Below are 22,220 nucleotides of genomic sequence, written 5' to 3' on the forward strand. Positions count from 1 at the left end.
AAGTTGAACATTAGTTACTTTTAACCACATTCGATATTAAATAACTGTTTGACTGGATTAGCAGAATATACAACAGACCATTAAATCTGACTGTATTTTAAAAAAACGAAAAAAAAAAAACTTTGGATAAAAAAATTGGAAAAAAAAGAAAAAAAAAAGTAATTGCATTAAAATACACTTGGCATTACTGTTACCAAATTAACTTCATGAGTCTAACTTGCAAATATGAATTTGAAAACCATGGTCCAAAATAACAGTTAAAGGTCAATGAATCAAGTTTCCAATTATATTTTCTAGTAGCAGATGGGTGCAATGAAACCTCATGATTGAATTTGAAATGCTTTAATGAACCTTTTATCTATGGCTCTTACCATACTGACGCTACCTTAGCATTCCTAACAGGATATTATGTTTACTACAATTAACTGACTCAACTACAAATAACCAACTAGAATGATACCCACACCATCTTATCGCGGTATCAGCTTACTCTAGGAATGCCAACTCACAAACAACCACTACAACAAAAATCTTTGCTACTGTCTTTGATATCTCTATTGATTGGTATTCATTGATTTGACTTCCCCATTTACATATTAAATGCTCATTCTGAAAACAGAATCTATTGCATTATATACAAGCTTACAAAAACTAGGAAATAAAAACTGTAGAAAACATTCAAAAGTATTTCTCCATAATTAAAAAAAAAAAGTCTCCTTCCTTTCTCCCTTTACAACTCTGTCTTGAAAGAATGAGAAATATCTCTTTTTCTCTTGCAGTTTTCCTTTTTTCATGCACTCTGGTTTACAGTTTCATGCCCTTGCATTTTTTGTTTAATTTTAAATTTGAAAGATCTTACTCTGACCCCATGAACTCCCAATGTAAAGAATTCAAAATGTGTCTTATTCTTACTTCTATTCTACTATTATTTGCCTTTTTCTGAGAGCACTGAAACATGTTTTCTGTGAAAAGAAAAAATATAAAACCTGAACCATTTTATGGTAGATACAGGTTTCCCTCGTTTTGTGCTGTACATGCGTGCCTGGAACACCGCGCATAACTCAAATTTGCATAAAGGAAACCCACTTTACAATATAACAAATAGGGATATGTTCCAAGACCTCGAATCTACTGACCCATAGACCCATTTCTACCACTTTTACAAGACAATTTTGGTACTCGCCAACAGCAGACAGTACACACAAGCACAGAGCACTATCATAATGGGGATGGCAACTACAGAAACACATGTTGCAGACAGCGAGTGAGGAGCATAGATTCACACAGGAAACTATATTTTGGTGCGCATCACTCCCATAATGCATCGCACAAAGCAGCTAACTGCAGGCTTCTACCACACCGATTGCATAAGAGTGCATTTATCTCGCATATCACAAATTTTTGGTATAAAAAGGGTCATCGCATAAGAGCGAATTCATACATATAGAACCCACATAAAGTGAGAGAAACCTGTAACTAGATCAAAATCTTTCTCTAAGGCTGACGAACCTAAACTCATAATCTATTAATAGGAGAAAAACAGAGACATTATTTTTGAAGGTCTTACATGTATTCAATTTGTATGAAGAACTTAATATTACGTATACATCCTTCTCAGTTTCCACCACAGAGTTCTACCAGCCCTGATCTAAGGCTCCTGGAATTCAAGGCTCCTATCAAATTGTGTCAGCAGGTCTTGGATCAGCCCATTTAGTTCAAATGGAGCAGGGCTGAGTCTTTAAGCATGGCTCTATAATTCCACATATATATATGATGTATGTTGCAGAAAGCTGCCAAGGAACAGGAAAAATGACACAATGTCCCATTAGTCATAGAAACCACATTATGAAGACATTCCTGTACAGTATATGTTCAACCTCCTGGTCGTATACACCTAAGAAACTATTCTGCATGGGTATCACATAGTTGGAGTTCAGTAGATTTTTGAAAGAATTGTTTGTCCAGGAATCAAACACTATATGTGGCATGCTCTATGCTAAGACTCAGCAGATTTCTAAATGTAAGTCTGCAAAAGAGTTAATAATACTCTAACTCCATCCTTTTCTTCTCAGGCTTGAGCAATAGTATAGTTTTGGAGCAATGCTGCCAAAGAAAGAAGACAAATTATGACTAAGGCACTTCAGCTGTCTATTTGTATGACATTCCTGAAATCTAGAGAGACAGATCTGTATTTTCCCAAAGCTCATTGAGCTCATTTTTTCTTTAGGCTGTGCACTAAACTCTTTCACCTTCCTGAAAACTTCTCCCAATCAAGTAGACACTTACCCTGGCACTTCAGGAACAGTAAAGGAATTTGTAAAGTATTTCAGGAAGATTTTCCGATAGGCGATAAAAGTAATCTGATTTTGATAAATCCTTCATTGAAGGCTAAAAAAAGTATTGCTATTTACTTCTGTTTTTCTATTCATTTAGGGCATGCAATAATTTCCTATGTATTGTTTTAAAAGAAGCTGTTTATTTTATTCCATATATATTAGGGTATATAAGCACAAGGGTCTACTCTCCCACTGATACAGTAGCATTATTATTGTCTACTCTACACTGGTGAGAGTCAGACCCTCTGAATATGGTACTGAATCGATAACTGAATTTTGATAAAGGGGCATCAGACTATCAAAACTGATAACATCACATGCCTGCATAAATCAGATTTGCAGTGGTAAATTACAACAATTTGATTTATCTGCGACATAAAATGAATAATTTGGCCTTGTACAAATTTAACGAGAAGTTATATCTCTAAATATATTTTAGAAGCATTGCAGTTGTGTGCATCTGTATGACCACTTAAAAAAATGCTAGGTTTGGATCTATTACACCAGGGCTGTTCAACTGGTGGCCTGCAGGCTCCATGCAACCAATGAGGGGTTAAATTGCACACCTCTAGGTTCCTGCTTGGCTGCTGCTCCCCCTATCACTCCAGCTGCAACAGCTGCTGAGGGCTCTGGGGTCCCACTCCCTTGTCCAATTGCCACTTCCAGCCTCAACCCCTGGGGATAGCTTGGGGAGTAGAAGGTGAGTCTGGAGCCACGAGGGCATGCAGTTCAGAAGTAGCAAGGGCGACCTGCAAGTGCAGCAGGATGAGGGGCCACAGGTCAGCAGTAGGGGCGGGCTGTACAGGACCATGATGCTGTTGAGGAGAGGCCAACATGGACACACAGTGCAGTGGTGAGAACGTCCTGGGAGCATGAAGCTCAGGGGCCTATTGCTCACCTTCTTAAATGCTTTGCGCTCAAAACGGATTCCAAAATGCAAGTAAGTGACTAGATGCTCTGTGCAGGGCAGGTGGAGAATTAGGTGCCTCAAAACTATGATCTAAAAATCCATATCCAGAGTGGAAAGCCACCTACACCAAGCTATACTAAGCACAAGACTTAATACCTGCCCTCCTCCAGAGCTTAAGCTCTGCAGTCAGGGTACAGGGGGAAACCTCTATCTGTTCAGACGCTAATGCCCAGAATCTTGTCTTGAAGATAAGCACTTCAAACTGTTATTTTGAAGAACCGAGAAAGGCTTATTATTTTTGTTCAAAACATAGCTTCCAGAAGAGAAGGGGGTGAAGGAGATGGTATCCACTTTTTATTGGTAATATACTGGCTCTCACCCAGAGAGTGGGGACCTGCATTCTAAGTCTGCAGGGGTTCAAACACACGACTCCCATGTCGCACAAGTTTGCCCTAACTACCAGGCTATAAATTAGCCCAGAGCATTTTCCATATATTCGGTCGAAGCTGTACTTCAGTGGTGAAGGCACCCACTACAAAAAGGGAGTCCCATTCTGTTTCTAAGGCTAGTTCTGCTTCTTATTGTATTGTTGTTTAATGTAAAATGCATAAACAGTCCTAGAGTATGAACTACAACTCTGGACACTTCTGTGTGCTTAGTGGCCTAACTAATGAATGGCACCAAGAAGTTCTGCTCATTTTGATAGTGAGCAGCTGTTTCTTGGATCAGACTTTGGGACTTAGACACCTAACATCTATCTAAGTCCTGGTTTAAGCACCTATGTCTTTTTTTTTGGACCTCGTCCTTTATTTCTAGACATCTTCTTCTATCATCCATATCTGTCATGCACTTAGGGCTTTACATTAAATAAATTGCAAAACTAGAAACAGCACAGAAAGTGGCAACTAGCTTGGTAAGCAGAGTAACTTAGAGCATGACAGCTATGTTCTAAAATCTGCACAATTACGTGAGCTTCCAGAGATATTTAGATGATGGTTTGGACCTACAAAAACCATGGTCTTGGATAAGACTACATTATCCTGGCTCTCTCCTTAAAAAAAAATGCAAACAGTCACAGTTGCAAAAACTCTTAAAAAACTTGAAAAAATAGGTATGCTGAATGATGTTCTTTGCAGACAGTCTGGAAGTCTGGGATATGCTCTGCCCTGTTCCAGAATACTCCAGACTTGTCATCTATCAGTGTAGTGCTAGAAGATGCATTAGTTTCACCTGAAGTAGGGAAACTGAGGTATAGGTTAGTGCATGTGGGTGTTAATACTAGATTATAAACAGCTGACTGGTAGGAGGAGTCAATTGTTGGAATTTGGGGTTTGGGGTTTATAATTCTATTTAATTGGCAGGGAATTCAGAGACAGCATATGCCCACTTGAATCAAAAGAAAATTATTAGATACATTGACATTTTGGTGTGAAGCACAAACCCTTTTTTCTCATGGATTTTCAAGAATGAACTGCAAGTTTTCCAAAGGAGCCATTGCAATCTTCTGTGCGCGCCCATGTCAGAAAAATCCCCATCAAACTAACATAAATAAATATATGTATACCTTTCCTCTTTCAAAAATCAACCAAAATAAAACAGCTATACGACCACAAAAATAAAATTAAAAAGTACCAGCAAAAAATCATTTGCATATGAAGAACATGGACACTTATTAAGACTAAGTTGCTCCTCCTGAATATTGTACAGTACTATTCTATAACCTAGATTTAAAAAAAATGCTGCTTGCAGGTGAGTTTATGAGCTCATGCACAACCATCACACTTGCTTCAGTGGGAATCAATATTGAAGTAAGGCTAATCCTTCAGATAAAGCTTTTGATATGGTCTCTCACAACATTCTTGCAAGCAAGCTAAGGAAGTATGGGTTGGATGAAAGAACTGTAAGGTGGACAGAAAACTGGCAGGATCTTCAGGCTCTAAGGGTAGTAATCAATGGCTCAATGTCTAGTTGGCAGTCAGTATCATGTTCAGTGCCCCAGGGGTCAGTCCTGGGGCCGGTTTTGTTCAATATTTTCATCAATGAACTGGAAAACAGGATGGAGTGCACCCTCATCAAGTTTGAAGATGACAAAAGAAATCTTATAAGGTTCAATAAGGACAAGTGCAAAGTCCTGCACTTAGGATGGAACAATCCCATGAACTGGTACAGGCTAGTGAATGATTGGCTAAGAGCAGCAGCTCTGCAGAAAAGGACCTGTGGGTTACAGTGGACAATGAGCTGAATATGAGCCAACAGTGTGCCATTCTTGCCCAGAAGGCTAATGGCATACTGGGCTACATTAGTAGGAACACTGCCAGTAATTTGAGGGAAGTGATTATTCCCCTCTATTCAGCACTGATAAGGCCACAGCTGGAGTACTGAGACCAGTTTTGGGTCCCATGCTTTAGAAAGGATGTGGACAAATTGGAAGGAGTCCAGTGGAGGGAAACAAACATAGTTAGGGAGCTGGGGCACATGAATTATGAGGAGAGGCTGAGGAAGCTGGGTTTATTTAATTAGGAAAAGAGAAGACTGAAGGGGGGTTTAATAACAGACTTCAGCTACCTGAAGAGTGGTTACAAAGTAGATGGAGCTAGACCAGGGGTTGGCAACTTTTGGGGGCAGAGTGCCAGAAACACCTGCAACCTCAACTTGTAAGATATTGGTGTGCCAAGAGTGGATGGCGGGAGAGCTGTGCGGGGCCCAATCTTTTTTTGTAGCAGCGAAGCCCTGGTCCTTTCCCCACCATCCATCCCAAGGCACGGGTGTCATGCAAAATGCCTTCACATGCCACACTCTGGCACCCATGTCAAGGGTTGCCTTCCCTTGAGCTAGACTGTTCTCAGTTGTGGCCAATGACAGAACAAGAACCAATGGTCTCAAGTTGCATCAAGGGAAGTTTAAGTCAGGTATTAGGGAAAACTCTCTCACCAGGAAGGTAGTAAAGTACTGGGATAGGTTATCCAGAAAGGTTGTAGAATCTTAATCTTTGGAGGTTTTTAAGACCTGGGTAGACAAAGCCCTGGCTGGGATGATCTAGTTGAGGCTGGTCCTGCTCCGAGCAGGAGGCTGTACTAGATGATCTCCTGAGGCCCCTTACAACCTGAATTTTCTATGATTCTATAAGGGAGCTTAGGACATCAGGACCAAAGCATGCGATCCTACTAATGCATGCTGGTGCACAGAACTGCAAGTAAAGTTTGGTAGAAGATTAATAAGACCACTCACATGTGGAAAGTAATTCAGGTGTGTATTCTCAGAATCTGGCTCTGAAAACCTGTAGCTATTACACTCTAAATAAACTTTCTGAATTGTATGCAACCATGAATACAACAAAAGATCCTATTTGAAATCACACATAATACAGGGTCTGATCCTGGGAATAAAACCTCTTTGTAACATCATGTTGTTTCATTAAATGAACATACTTTAATACCATACCCTAAAGCAAGTATGATGATGGATTAGCCTTTTTTTCAGTTTGTTAATTATTTCAGTTTAACAGGTTACCATTGCTTTTCTTTTAGTCACCATTGTTCTCCCTTGTACTACATACCATATAGAATGGGGACACATCCTGAATTTGCATAAATGAAAAGTTCAGCTAAATGATGCTCAAATAATCACCTCTCAATTGTATATATTTTAATACAAACATGACGCAGAGCTTACCATATGACCCAAAGAATGACTAAACCCAACAGAGGCATAACTACCAGGGTCTGCACTTGTGGGCAGTGGTAGTAGGAGTGGTAGCAGGGGCTGGATCAGCAGTAGCAGCAGCAATGGCTATGCACATGGTAGGCACTAGATTTCATAGATTTCATAGACATTTGGGCTGGAAGGAATGGTCCCCAGTCACCCACAGCTTGTTACACTGCTGAAATCAAACAGCGTGTTCAAATCTGGTCAGGAAAAAGGTAATGTAACAATATTGCTTCCATTTTCAGACAGCCAAACCAGGTTCTTACTCCTTATCAGAGACCTTGTATGTCAAGTTTCAACTTGGAAAGAATTTTTCAGTCAGTGTTATAAAACCCTACTTTTAGAGATTTACAATGAAATGCTCATTTAACCTTAACCAGAGCATTTCAAGTAGTACCAGTGTAATAAGTACATGATACCAAACCACTAGCAACCCTAAAATGCAAAAGAAACAGACAGATCCTGGCAGGAATTAATCTGCCATTTTCACACATCTGCCCAAGGGAGGTACTGTAATTGCAAAAATTTACTCTTCGACTGCTGAGACTCCTAGTAATTATGTTTCTTTTTTTTAATAGAAATAGCCACAGGTGGTAACAAATTGGGTTTTGAGACGGGGAACTGGGCATGCATTCTAACCCAAATTACTATGTAATTGTCTTGATTATAAAATACTGTAGAAAACCTATTGCTCAAAATTTAAATCAGAACAAAAAGTCACCTTTAAATATCTCCAGTCCTCCTCTGGCTACTCAACATGTGTGCCTATTTCTTCATTTATTGGCATCAGCAAGACTGATATGACTGCAAGAAATCCATAACAGATCTCTGCCAATATTAGTCCACAATCCTGCAGCTTGCATTTGTTTAACAGAAGGAGGTTTCTCTTGTTTTACCTTTATCCAAGGATAAACAGTAGTCTTACAGAATAGGTTAAGATCTGGAAACCTCGCCACTAATTATTAGGGTTTCTTTGCCAGAAATCAAAGTACATAGAGGGGTGCAGGGGATGGAGCTGGAATGTTATATTTAGATGAGATGAAACTAAAGTACTGTTCAAGATTCTGTACGCCTGTCTGAAACAGACACATTACAGCACAAGGGCTTTTTTACTTCTGAAGAACTCTCCTTTTTTAATTGCTATTGCATTACTGTGATAGGGAAATATATACTCTTCACCATCTATGTTGTGTGGTCAATGAAGAAAACGAAAGATGTTTATGCAGTAAGGTCTATCCCTTTTCAATATTCTGTTCAACTAGCTCTGAAAAAAGCTACAGGTGGTTTAAACAGATAGATTATGTTTATAGACTTAGACAAAGGCAGGACTATGCTTGAAAAGAAATGTCATGAAACATTTTGCTTTCCCCACTTTTCACCCACCAGCTACACAATTGACTGATTTGTTCCTTACCAGGGGGATGCAAATTACTATGTACTTTTTAATACCTAATGCTGTTAATAAAAATGATGGAGTGTTGATTATCCTCACATTCCACATGAATTATACCTCCTCTTCATCATTATTCTCAATTCTGAAGGTTGATAGTGGGATGTACAGTTTTAAACAAGATGTATAACTTGAACCATACAATAGAGAGTGAGGCCCTTCCTTCACTACTCTCTTGCCTCAGGACAATCTGACAACAGAATTTGTCTGTAAAGCTGATGCTTGCTTTAGTGTTGCATAAGAATGTACAGTTTGACAATGACTTCTCTAAGACTGTTTAGCAGTTGTTTATACATCAAGTAACCTGAAAAAAGCCATTAGAACTGCATTGTTAAGTAACATTCCCTCCCATTCAAATTCTAGATATTTCTTTTTGAAATAAACTGCTCTCTCTTTTCCACTAACTGCATACACACACACATTTATGCTGTTTGAAGTATGGTTTTGATATTGAAATAGTTTCTAAGGTTTTCTTGATTGCCATTTTTAAAAAGCTTTTAAATCCATTATTTCCCAGGCACTCTAAATTCCACTATATCCTTATTGTCATTTGATCCACTGAAATAATGAAGAGATCAGGAAAGAACACACTGGTACTTCACAGCTGTGGCTGGATAATCTTGCTCATGATCATCAAAGCAGGATTGTTTTTATGATCTTCAAATCTGCATATCAAATTACACAAGTGTATGCAGAACAGCAAAAACTATCAAATATTCAGTCATCAGGATTATCTCAATAGAGTACTAGAGAATGCAGTTTGAGGCTAAGTGAAATGAACAGCTTCTGCAGCTTTTGCAGTGTTTTTAGGAGGGATGAGGGAAAGCAACAGGGAGCAGTGTGGCTAATAAATTCTGAGCTGAGATCTGCACACACGTATGCACATGAGCAGCTTCACTTTGTAAGTGATTCCATTTAATTCAGTGGGTCTATTCATGTGAATTAAAATACTCAATAAACGTTTGGTGGATGAGGCCATATGATTTGTAACAGTGGTGCAGTTGTTCATATATAAAGAGGTTATTTTTACAGGTCTTGGAGTAACTGATGGACAGTTAAAGACATGATCCTGCTCCACTGAGGTTTGTGGGAAAACTATCTTAGCTCCAGTGGCAATGGGATCAGAGCCCAAGCACTTTATCTCAGATGCAATAAGAACTATTTTGTTCTTGTATAGCAATTCTTTTTTCAAGTAAATGACCTTTACAGTTTTACACTATTAAAACATTGGCACCAGGCACATTTTCTAATGTGATCTTGTGTAGTCCAGTTCAGTTTTCTTATTGAATGGTAAACACAACAATTGTATCCATAAGTGATTGCTTAGCAGTCAGTAATGATCCATACAGAAATATAGTAAATAAAGGTAATGAGTGACATGCTCTGTCTGAATGACAATTCATTAAAAACACAAATTACCATGAAGAAAATTTGAAAACAAAAATCTATAAATGAAAGATTAAGTATAACTGTCTTAAGGAACACATTACTGATTTAAAAGCTTCAAATTGTGATTCAGGTGTCACCTATGTATCTCTGCTAGGTATAAAAATTCTATTATTAAAAATGCATTAAAATCCATCAAAATTTTGATGAAGCCATTATTTACCTTTTGTTTTTAATTCAATTGTCAAGTAAGCACCCAATCATTTTTAAAAGAGTATATATCTACAAAGCAAGCAAGAGTTTATGGCTTTGAAGACTTGAAATTGATTTTTAATGCACCAGCTTTCAAATACTACAAAGGCTGCTTTCCACTGATAAAGACAGTAAACAAGAAATTGTCCTTTAAGTGTTCCCTTTAATGTTTTTTCCTTAATTAAAAATCAATCAAAAAATTGTAAGTTTTTTTCATAAAAATGTTTAAGGATGTTGACACACAATGTGGTCAAAATAAAATGAAAACTTGTGATTTGTCACATCTGTTTTCTTGCGTTATTTTATATTTTCTTTGCACTGTAAACACTGTTAATCAAGAAATAAAAACTCATAAAAGTAGTTTATTACTGAGCGCAGCTATTTTATTGAATAGAAGTGTAAAAAATAAAATAAAACTAAATGTTATAAAACTACTGAAGCAAAACACTTTTTTAATACCTTTAAATTATTTTAATGTATTCCTTTCCTCTAATCAAACCAAAGCCTATTTATGTAGATTAGTTACATCTAGAGTCTCATTTATCCAACCTGTATTTATCCTTTGATCACAAAGCTTGTTAACTTAAATGGTCTTTTATTGTTATGATTCGTTTTCCCATAATTATGCAGTTTAACTGCCCGATTTTTTTTGAATAAATATATGCAAACGCGCCAATCATATTCAGCAGTGTTATGCTAGATGCTCATTGAACTGTAAGAGCCATTTCAATACAATAAAACTGCCTGGAAGTGTTCCAGGGCAAGGACTGCAAATACCAGTAATCATGGTGTCACTAGGACCAGAACAGGCAAATATAAGTGTGTCACACACATATCAATAGATTGTCTGAAACAGTGTCTGAAACTAATTTCACACGTCTGTCACTGAAAGAACTTACAATGCATCAATAAGAGGTCCCACCCACACAGCTGAAATTATACATTTACATCTTATAACAATACATTTCTTTTTACCATTTGAGTTTGGGTGTGCCATGCACTGGAGATTGTAGCATACTGTCTTACAGCATGGAATGTTGATGTCATTAAAGACTTTTTTATGAAAGATAATTAATTTTAGGAAATCAGAGGATAGTGATATATCAGTGTCAAAACCACTAGTAGGGACTAATACGAGATACCGTATTCATTTGAAGGATTTACTTGTCTACATCTCTTTTACCATGCTAAATTGACAGTAGATCAGCAAGGGACTGATTAACTTTAGAGCTGAAAAAAGAGACATGCTCTCATTGAAAGGGAGTGAGAAATGCACTGATCGCTATTCTGTCCTTCTGCATAGGTAGAAATGCTATTGTTGAAGCAATTCAATAATATATATAGATGCTTCCGTTGTGACCTTAATAAAGCAGGAATTGTATGCAGCAGCTTCTGGGATTTATCTAAAAATATATTAGCGCTTGAGAAAGTTCTATAAAGCACTGCCTAATATCCCAATTAACAGGGGCATATGTATGAAATGGTTTGCTTGAGTATAGTACTTAATGCATGAGTATTTTATCCAACAATCTTAATAATTTAACTGACTTCTTTTTTTCTGTCAGGATTAAAATAACTCTTCCAGAGCCCTGTTTTCCAAAGTTATCTACACTGGGGTACAAAACAAAGCTTATAAGGGAAAACAACCCCAAATCATGACACATTTATCACCAGGGACCCTGGTTTTCTCCGATTAAAAAAATATCTCCAATTTTGGGGTTAAAAAAAGTAACTCAAAATCCAAATTTTTTCATGATCAAAATGAAACATTGCTAATACACACACACACACGAGTTGTGTTTCATTTTGAACATGGAAAAACATGGATTTCAGGTTACTTTTTTTAATCTGAAAATTGGGGATTTTTTTTTTTTACCAGAGAAAACCAGGATCCCTGTTTATCACCATGACCTGAATTATTCTGAATGTGTCTAGTACTGTGTCCCATCACTTTGTATCCCACAACCCAGCTATACTAGCTTCACCCTTCACACCATTAATACAAAAATAAACAAAACACACTTTAGGAAATGGTATCCCCTCTACCACCTTAAAAAGTTGGTACCAGGCTCTACTTGGTGCTTTTGTGTGTCCATGAAAGAATCCCACTGGAAGCAAATTTCACTCATTCCCTATCTTTTTATAGTCATTATCATATTTCTATTTCTGTTTTTTACAACTTAAGCATGGATATGACAGAAAAAGTAGGACGTTTTCCTAGGTTTTTCCCCCTCTATTTTTTTATTTTTTTTTCTTGGAAAAAGTTGTCCAAGTCATTCTCCTCTGACCTCCTGACATAATAGTACTGTTTTTACATTGCTGGAGAGTAAAAAACAAAGAAAAAACTTATGTTTCTGCTTGTGAAGAAATCATTTTATAACTTGCTTTCACAAAAAAATTCTTAACTATTGCAAAATATTGGTGGAACCAATAGAGTGTCTTTCCTTTATCTGCAGGGCTTCCTCCATCTTACAGAGTTGCCAGAAACACACATGTGCACATACATATGCATACATAAATACACACCAAATGCTTTTTTAGAAAAAAAAATTAAAACCACACACACACACACGTGTGCATGCACTTCTTACAAAGCCTGATATGGATTTTGTGTAACAAACCCTGAAATGGAATTGGCTCAGCATTCTCACTTTTGAATACCATTAATGGAAAGAGTTTTAAGTATGGCCTTTTTAAATATGAAGCTGAAAAATCATAAAGTGCCTTAAATTTAACACTGGAGAGAAGAGAATTGTTAAAAAGAATAACTGGAGCTTTTACATTTATATCTATATCTATAGATAGATACATCTATCTATCTATCTATCTATCTATCTATCTAAATTTATTAGGGCTAAATTTTATGTTTATTTCAATGAAACTCTCTTCATTTGAATCAAATTTTTGCCTGAGTAGAGACCACAGGCTAGATCTATTCTATTACATATCTAGGAGAATGTTGAAAAGTTTTATATTCAAATATCGACAGGTTTTCATAAGACTACATTGGCTGTACATTTAAAATAAATTACATTACATGTATGTTTTTAAAACAACCTAGAATATTTGTTTAGGTAGAAATATAAAAACAATTAGTTATTTTTACAAATTCTTTAAGGAAGTATTAGATTTTACTTGCCTGTATATTACTTCTACATATGTTATGTAGAAGTATGTCTATGCTATGTTATAGTATATGACATTGTTATAAGAATTCTAAATTCATATTAAATCTCCTCAACTATTTGTCTGAACAGAAACTGTTTAAAATAAAAATAGATGGCAGAAGATTTTTAAAGCTGAGTTTGAAAAATAAAGGGTGAGATCCTACCACCTTTACTTGCATTTAATAAAAACCTGAGGGCTTTGTTTTGGCCTGCTAATGTGAATGAGAGTCATGCTATTGTTAAAATGAGAGCAGGATCTGGCCTTCAGTATAAAATAAAATAATAATCAACATGAACAAGGGTTATGGAATCTGGACTAAATTTACTACTAAACCAAAAGCTAACTCATCAAGGACTCAGTTGAAAAAAACTATATTTTGGTTTTTGAACACTTACTGATGTGAGGTCTCTGACTGAAATCAGTGGGACTAGTCATATAATTGGTCACCCACATGAGTAAAGCTTTGACAAGTGTGCAGACTTTGAGTGTCAGGGGGAGCTGTATCCATGTAAGACTTCAGGATCAGACAGCATCCTGTCATTTATTTTAATTGCACTAACATTTTTTTAGTTCTGGTGAAACTATTTTCAAAGAGAGTCAGTTATGCATAGACCTTGTACTTCTAAATGGATTGGCTAATGAGGATTTTTATTTTGGAGAAATGGTTGGGTTTTTTTCCTTCTGAGACTATCAGTATCCCCCCACCCCCTCCTTATTTGTCACCCCTCACCCCCTGCTATTTTGTATGGTTAAATGCTGTAACACTTAACACAGAAAAGCATTTTAAAAGGTTTTTGCATTCACCTATGTACATCAGGAGTACCTCCCCTGAAATCAATAGAGTAACAGGGCTGTAAAACTGCATTAGTAAAGCAGATCAGAATCAGGCTCACAGTTTCTGTAGGATACATAAGACATAATAGGAGCTCAGTCCTACATCCCTTACCTACTTTAATAGTTCCATTGGATACTACCATGACCTACAGGTTGCAAGATCAGGCCTTAAATATATGAATATGCCACTGTGTTATGTTCACACATAACCATTAAGAACAAAGATGTTTATTCTTGTATAAATACAAGACAAGGGTCCAATCCTGTGGTACTTACACAATGAAATATAGGCCCAGAAGCTTTAGAAAGGTATATCATGAAATTATAGTCTGTGCTGCTTGAATTTAGGTATATCATGAAATTATAGCCTGTGCTGCTTGAATTTACAAATCCCAAGTGTACTTAATGGCTATTTTGCACTGTGTCTAATTTGATCATACACATTGTGAAAACTAGTCATGTCTCTCGGCCAAGTATCTCTGACATGAGAGATACCTGGTTTGGCCTTACAGGTGGTTATTCTAAAAATCTCAAAATCTCAGAGGTGTAGGGTCCAGAACCTACACGCCTGCAAATGTGCAGAATGTTCACTTACTTCTACCCTATGCATATCCTTAACTTTTATTTGCTGAAATAGAAAATCAGAAAAATATACCCTCTTTGCAAAGGATAAAAATATGAAGCTTCATGTGAATCTTTTGAGATTGGTATTGTAAATGCTGACAATGAATGTCATTTTTTTATTATTATTATTTCTGTTCTCATATTGCGGTGTCAGCATGCTTCCTTTTACAATCCTGCATGCTGAAGTCTCAAAGTAAACAATGGAACAACAGTATGTCTAAAAGATATAACAGCATAAATACAGCTTATTCTACCCCCTCCCCCTGAAGTTTATATCTTCTTAGATACCACTAGACACCTGGTGATGAGGCTGCACTGGGACTTGACAGTAATCTGTTGACACATCGTAAACAGGTGCCTGGAAGTATTAAGAATGATCTTTACTTTATCTTTAAACTTTGCACGCCTGCCTACTACAGCAACTGTGGTGATTCCCAGCATGAGAGTTCTTTATAATACAGCCTCTTCTTTTTGGTCGTCTTCTTTTATTTATTTTTTTTTTGTTCAATCAAAGCTCTGACCACAGTTTTCCTATCCTGTCTCACTGTTGATATAGTTACAAATCTGTCCCTGCTGCATCAAAGGTATAACAATAAATATTCTCTATGATCATCAGCACTCCTTGCATATATAGATAGTTTTCTACACCACTGTCATGTCACTTTAAAGAACCTATTTCTACTGGTTTCCCTTTATCCATCAACTCTTTCATCTATTGGAAAACTTGAAGTAAAAGAAATCATGGCTTGTTTGCTAGCACGGCCATTTTCCTATGTTAACATGAACAGATTACATAATTAACCAAATAACCTTTTAGTGGGGTTGTATATGAATATTTAAAAAATGTAGAGCAAAAAAGAGCAAAATTCTGTGCGCCTTGGTCAGGGAAGTAGTCCAACTTGATTTATTCACTTGAATAAGATGAACAGAATTTTTAGCCCATAGTCCTTAGTCAAAAGTCAATATAAATCTTCCTTTGCTATGCACAGATTCCAAGTCCTCTCTTTTTCCACCAAGATTGAGTATTTTTGGACCTTACCATGTTGTATGGAAGTTTGTCTGGATTTTAGCCATATGACTTACCCCTTTTGTTTTCTTATCTGAGCCATTTAAAATCTTGAATTGGTAAATAATTTTTGTTTGTGTATATCAAATATGCTAGTAAATTTAGGTCTAAACACCTTTACAACTAAATTGTTTTTAAACCATCTTTCTTTATTAGTTGATGCTTAGAATGCACAGTTGAAATATTTGATATGCTAATGCTTAGTAAAAGTGAACTTCCCATGCCTCGAAAAGCAATTTTCTACATGTATGTCATCCTTATCCACTAGTTAACTTATACAGAGCCTACTTGTCATATGAGCTAAACATCTGTAACTGTCCCTGAAATCAGTGCATGGCACAAGTAATCAGCACCCTTGTATAGCAATTGACCATTTTATGTATACATCATATAGGTGTATGTAAAGATTTATGTTCTTGTGATTACAGAACTCCACTAATTCACATTCCCAATCCTCACCCTCACTGAAAATTACTTATTGGTATGAATCGGTATATAAATGTACAAAAAAAAAAAATATATATATATAGGAGTAATCCATAGGAAAGTGTATTTAACAGGGCAAAGTTAAGCAGTGCATGCAGAATAGCACTTTACTCAGCTAGCAGTTCTTTTGGTCAGATTCTAATAACCATAATCATGTCAAGTAGTACCACAGTCCATGTGACCATTGACTTTAATGGGCTTATGTGAGAGATAAGGTGTTATTCATCAGGAGTAAGTGAATGGGAATCTGACCTCCTGATTTCAGCATAAACAGATGCAAAAAAAATGAAGCACATTCTCTGAGAAAAGGTGGGAATACCTGCGCTTTATTGACAAAGTAACTGGTATCTGGATGTCAGTATTTATAATGCTTTAGTAGCACACTACCTAATGCACTATATTATGTATATATACAGAAAAGTATATTTTGTAAATATACAAAAGGTTTAATACCATAATGAAAGACCTCACTAGAACTTTGTCCTTAAATCATGGCAGAGAAGCCTGGAATGAAAGTGAGCAGTTTTGTTGCATGAAAATTAATGAAATGTAACTATATGCGTGAGAAAAAAAGAAAGTGAACAGTCACTAGAGAAAATACTATAGATAGCTTAGTTTTCACTTACTTGTGGTAATGAGCTACCATGCATACTTTATTAGTTAAAGAAGGTTGGTGTTAAAACAGCTGTTTGGATACTGATTGTCCTTTTTCTGTCTACTTTTGCCTTCTGAAAGTATAGTTTATTGTTCCAGAAGCAGACTTTTTGAAACTGGACAAGTAACCACTCGGTGCAGATAAAGGAGAGCTGAATTCTGTACTCCTTGCTCAGGCAAAACTCTCACTGATGTTACTGCAAGTTTTGCATTAGCTAGAAGTGCAGTGGTGATCAGACCCAAAGTATTGTCTACTTTCTGGTTTTAAGTACAGTGCTTCTATGTAATATTTAGTCTGGGGATGTGGGGAAGAGGGCAAGTGTAAAGGGATATAACAATTACTTTTTGTGGTGTGCAAAACCTGATTGCATTGCTCACAGCTAAGTACAGCAAAATGTAAGCTTCCCCAAATAGCCTTACTAATGCAAATCCCTGCTGCTTTAAATTTGGGCCTCTTCTGAAAAAAGCCCCAAAATCATATCAAGCTGCATGTGTGCGCTATAATTATGCTGTGACTACTAAGTTCAGTGCCACTTGTGACCTAAACTAAATTTGAACCAGGTTTTTGTAAGTGTTAAAGAGGAGTGTATGCCTTAACCCACAGGCTGAGCCATCTAGCTTCAAAACACTGTATAGATAATTCAAGGGAACACAGAAAGGTAAATATTATGCATACCAGCATGTGCTATCAGGAACTTCTGCTTAAATTTCCCACAGTTATACCAAAGCTTTTATAGAAACCACAGCACAACTTTTTAAGGGAGGAAATTCCTCTTTCAGTTTTATATTGATCTCAAAAAAGTCACGATTGATATTATACAGTGAACACTGTTAAAAAAGGAATCATATTTGCCAATGGGATTTTTACACTACAGTTGAATCTTTACTATCAGTACATGTATTAATTGCTTTATATAGACATTACATGGTTGTAGGAAAATATAATTTTCTATCTTTTAGTAGCTATTACACTTGGAATTTTTTTTCTTTTCAGACCACTCCATTTTACAGTAAAAAAATGACTTAAACACATCTCACTGAAAGTTAGTTGTCTTTTAAAGCATGAATTGTAAATCAAATTATCGTTGGTTTTCCCCTAATCTAATATTCTTCCTGAAATGTCACTTTTTGTTAAAATCAATTTCAGATTTTGAGTATTGCTGAACTCACCTAATTGATAGCAATACAAATTCATGATAAGCATAAAATGAAATTGTTTCTGTGACACAACTCAATAGTGGGTTGAGAAATAGTTCACAGTGACCTTGTGCAGAGGGCATTTTTCTGCAGTTATCAAAATATACAGCTATACTGGATCAATTATTGGAAGTTTGTTTTTGTTATTTGCCAATTATCAGCAGCCACCTCTCTTTAGCTGATAAAATTGCCCGCAGCTAGAAAGCAGCAAATTTGGCACTGGCAACACTACACAGCACGACAACTCATATGCATTATGAATTTCTTTTTGGTACATCGAGTGTCTACAGTGCAACTTCTTTCCCATTATCTGGGTACACAAAATGAGTCTGTGTCACTTTTGATACACTCAGCTCATTCCCCTATGAATCAGAACAGCATATTAGTAGAACCATAAGACAAAACAGATATGACATTTCAAACATATTTAATAGTCATTATCCAGAGCCTGCATTCATTCCAAATGTTAAAAATTGCTTTGGAATGTACCTGTAATATTTGAACATTAAGCCACACTAATAATTAAGTAGTAATTTAAATTAGATCAGCTGGGGACAAATTATGCCCCCAGATTCATTGTGCAAGCCCACTGCTCTGAAACAGTTCTGAGTTTGAACTTTAAGCCACATACTAAGAATTAAGAGGTTCTTTCCATATTAAACTTGGTCAGGTGGCCCATATTCTGCCATTATTCATATACATGAAAGTGAACAGAAAGCAGACTGTGGTCCACTATCTTATTTTTTCTAAAATGAGCTTTAATAAAATAAAAACACAGAGCTTGTCTTTCTCTATATAGCAACAACAATATTGATTCAGGCTACTGGAAATCTGACCAGTCATTTTGCTGATTTATGACAGAATTTGAGTTTTGTTAAAATTTGTCAGGGGCTAGAGGGAAGGAACCACCACATACATACTAGACTAGTTGGTCTAGTAAACTAACCAAAGTTTTCAAGTTCAAGTTTTAAAAGATTGTTTTTTTCTGAGAGGAAGAGGTGGCAATGGGGTCCCAAATGACACTGTTCTGTGACAAAAATAAATATTTGTGTGTGTGTGTGCGTGTATGTTTGTGTATAAAAAGAAGTATATATGTGTGTGTGTGTATATATATATATATATATATATATATATTTAAAGAAGAAGTTAAAAAAAATTAAAAGCGTACAACTTGGAAAGAGAACTTATATTTACATACAGGATTGGAGGACTATATACACTGTTGTATGAGATTTCCTCAGTGTGTACAGTTTATGCCATGTCCTGTTGGTTACAGCAGGTGACATGACTCCTTAAATATCCCCACCCCATCTGCCCAAAACCCAGCTACAGAGAAACCTGCATAAGAGACCACCTATCTTTGGTGATTTGCCACTCTAGGAGACCACCCCAAAGTATCCCAAACTACTGAAGCCTCAGTGCTGCTCTTGCATGTCTGTTTAACACTGGTATAACTCCATTTATTTCATTAGAATAACTTCTGATTTACACTGGTCACAGCAGTGTGAGGGCAGAGTCAGACAAGTGTGATCTGCTCCACGTTAGATTAATAAGCAAGTCCACCTCCCTTAAGTGACTTCTGCTGGTCCCTCCAGTGGTGCCTTACAGCAGGTTTCACTGCAGACAAGACATACAATTTAAATTGGGATCTAAAGTATGCTCCAGGTTATTCTAAAAGTCTCCTACCTGTATTATGGACATCCGGCTCGGTGGAGCCTCGCTGGCGTTAGTTCCTTGCCCCGTGAAGCTGGTGTGGCAACCCACATGTCCCTGGGGTACAGTCAGGTTGTTGGAGGCAGGCTTTAGGTACATCACCTCAGACCGGGGTGAGCTGAGGGGCAGACGGGTCTGGTAGTCAAAGTACATGGGTGAGGTGGCCAAAGAGGGGCTGCTCACCACGTTCATGACATTTAGGGGGCCCCGACTGTCCTCGCCTTCACTGGGCACCAGCATAATGTCATTCTTGCTGATCTTCTTCTTTTTGCCCTTGCTCCCTCCACTGCCACCTGCACCTGCTCCCCCACCACTGCCTCCCCCTCCTCCCAGCTGGGGGTGGCTGTATTCAGCAATGCGACAATTATAGGTGCGGATCTCCTTGTTCTCCCGCTTGCATTTCACAGCAATGGTGATCATGGCAGCCAACAAGATGATAGAGACAGTGCTCAGGGTCACAATCAGGGGTAGCGATAGGTCCCAGTGAGGTCGCCGATGCTGCTCACCATTCACCTGAGGCTCACCGGCTTCAGGCAGGGGTCCAGCCAAGGCCCTGACAATTAGCTTAGCCACAGCTGAGAGGCTAGGCTTGCCATGATCACTGACTTTGACCACCAGCTCAGCCACAGGGCTGAGCTCTTCCCAATAGGGATGCAAGGTGCGTATCTCACCACTGGTTGGGTCCATCTCAAAGAGGTGCTCCTCGTTGCCTTCAACGATCTCATATGTGAGACGCCCGCTCTCCCCAAAATCACTGTCCAGGGCTCGGACAGTGCCCACGGGGTAGCCCACGCCAGCATTGCGCGGCACCTGGAGCTCGGCAGTGTCGTTGATGAGGGTGGGCAGCACAATAAGTGGTGCATTGTCATTGACATCAAGCACAGTGACACGCACAGTGGCGTTGCTCTCGCGGTGGGGAGAGCCGGAGTCCTTGGCCAGCACGCGGAACTCAAAGTGCTTGGTCTGCTCATAGTTGAAGCTCCGCAGGGCATAGATGGCACCATTGGTGGGGTTGACAGAGACATAGGTGTAGATGGAGACATCGCCTACATGCCCGGGCAGGATGGAATAGGAGACAGTCCCATTCTGCCCCAGGTCCGGGTCCTGGGCCAGCACAGAGCCCAAGTACTCACCAGGGATATTGTTCTCTGGCACCTGTAGGACATAGAGGTTTTTGCTGAAGCGGGGTGGGTTGTCGTTCTCGTCGAGGATGCGCACAGAGAAAGACTTGGTGGAGTTGAGCGGGGGGCTGCCACCATCACGGGCTACAATGGTAACATTGTACTCATCCTGTGCCTCACGGTCCAGTGGCCGGTCAGTCACCACTGTGTAGAAATTGTCATAGTTCTCCTCCAGTGTGAAGGGTACGGCACCTGGACCACTGCCCCCGCCACCCAGCACCCGGCACTGGAGCTGCCCATTCTTGCCTGAGTCACGATCAGTGACCCGCACCAAAGCGATGACGGTGCCTGGCGGGGCGGCCTCGCTGAGAGCCCCCTGGCGAACAGAGACAAAGCCGATGGCGGGCGCATTGTCATTACGGTCGACAAGGCGTACGGTGACCTTGCAGTGGGCAGGGATGGGGTTGGGCCCCAGGTCGCGGGCCTGCACGTCGATCTCTACGAGGCCGCTCTCCTCGTAGTCCAGGTTGCCCTTGACGCGGATGAGGCCGCTCTGCGGGTCGATGCTGAAGAGGTCACGCACCCGGTCAGGAGCGTAGCCGCTGAAGGAGTAGAGCACCTCGCCATTGGTGCCCTCGTCGGCGTCGGTGGCGTTGAGGTCGATGACAGCCGTGCCCAGGGGCGCGTTCTCAGGCAGCTCCACCACGTAGGAGGCCGCTTCGAAGACAGGGCTGTTGTCGTTGGAGTCGATGAGGCGCACGTTGATCTGCACGGTGCCCGAGCGCGGCGGGTCGCCCCCGTCCAGCGCCGTGAGCACCAGTGTGTGGTGGCTCTGCTCCTCGCGGTCCAGCGGCTTCTGGATCACTAGCTCGGGGAACTTGGTGCCGTCCCCTCGGGACTTGACGTCCAGCGAGAAGAGCCCGTAGTCGTCGCGGGTGAGCAGGTAGGTGCGCAGCCCGTTGTCGCCCGCGTCGGGGTCGTGGGCGCTGGTGAGGGGGAAGCGGGTGCCAGGGGCGGCGTTCTCCGAGATGTCCATGTCCACCTGGTCGGCGGGGAAGGCGGGCGCGTTGTCGTTCAGGTCCTGCACCTCCACCTTGATCATGCAGATCTCCTGGTCGTTGGCAAAGACCTCGAGCGACAGCTGGCACTTGGCGCTGCGGCGGCACAGCGCCTCGCGGTCCAAGCGCTGCTTGGTGTAGAGCAGCCCGCTCTCGCCGTCCACGTCCAGCAGGTGCGGGGCCGAGTTCTCCAGCACGCGGAAGCTCGCCTTGGCCCCGCGCCCGCCGCCCGCGCCCCGCTCCGCCGGCGGCGCCAGCCC

General features: G+C 39.3%; 1 protein-coding gene across 1 annotated transcript in view; it reads right to left on the reverse strand.

Annotated features, from left to right (window-relative positions):
* PCDH17 (protocadherin 17) overlaps window positions 1-22,217 on the reverse strand; it is a gene marked incomplete at its 5' end in the record, with an annotated part of 116,727 nt that extends 94,510 nt beyond the window's left edge. Inside the window, one exon of the mRNA XM_025210163.1 lies at window positions 19,755-22,217. Within this exon, the coding sequence (XP_025065948.1) occupies window positions 19,755-22,217 (2,463 nt within the window). The remainder of the gene's footprint in view (window positions 1-19,754) is intronic.
* Between the last annotated feature and the right edge of the window lie 3 nt (window positions 22,218-22,220).

Source organism: Alligator sinensis, unplaced genomic scaffold (assembly GCF_000455745.1).
Source record: "Alligator sinensis unplaced genomic scaffold, ASM45574v1 scaffold80_2, whole genome shotgun sequence".
Classification (NCBI taxonomy): Eukaryota; Metazoa; Chordata; order Crocodylia; family Alligatoridae; genus Alligator; species Alligator sinensis.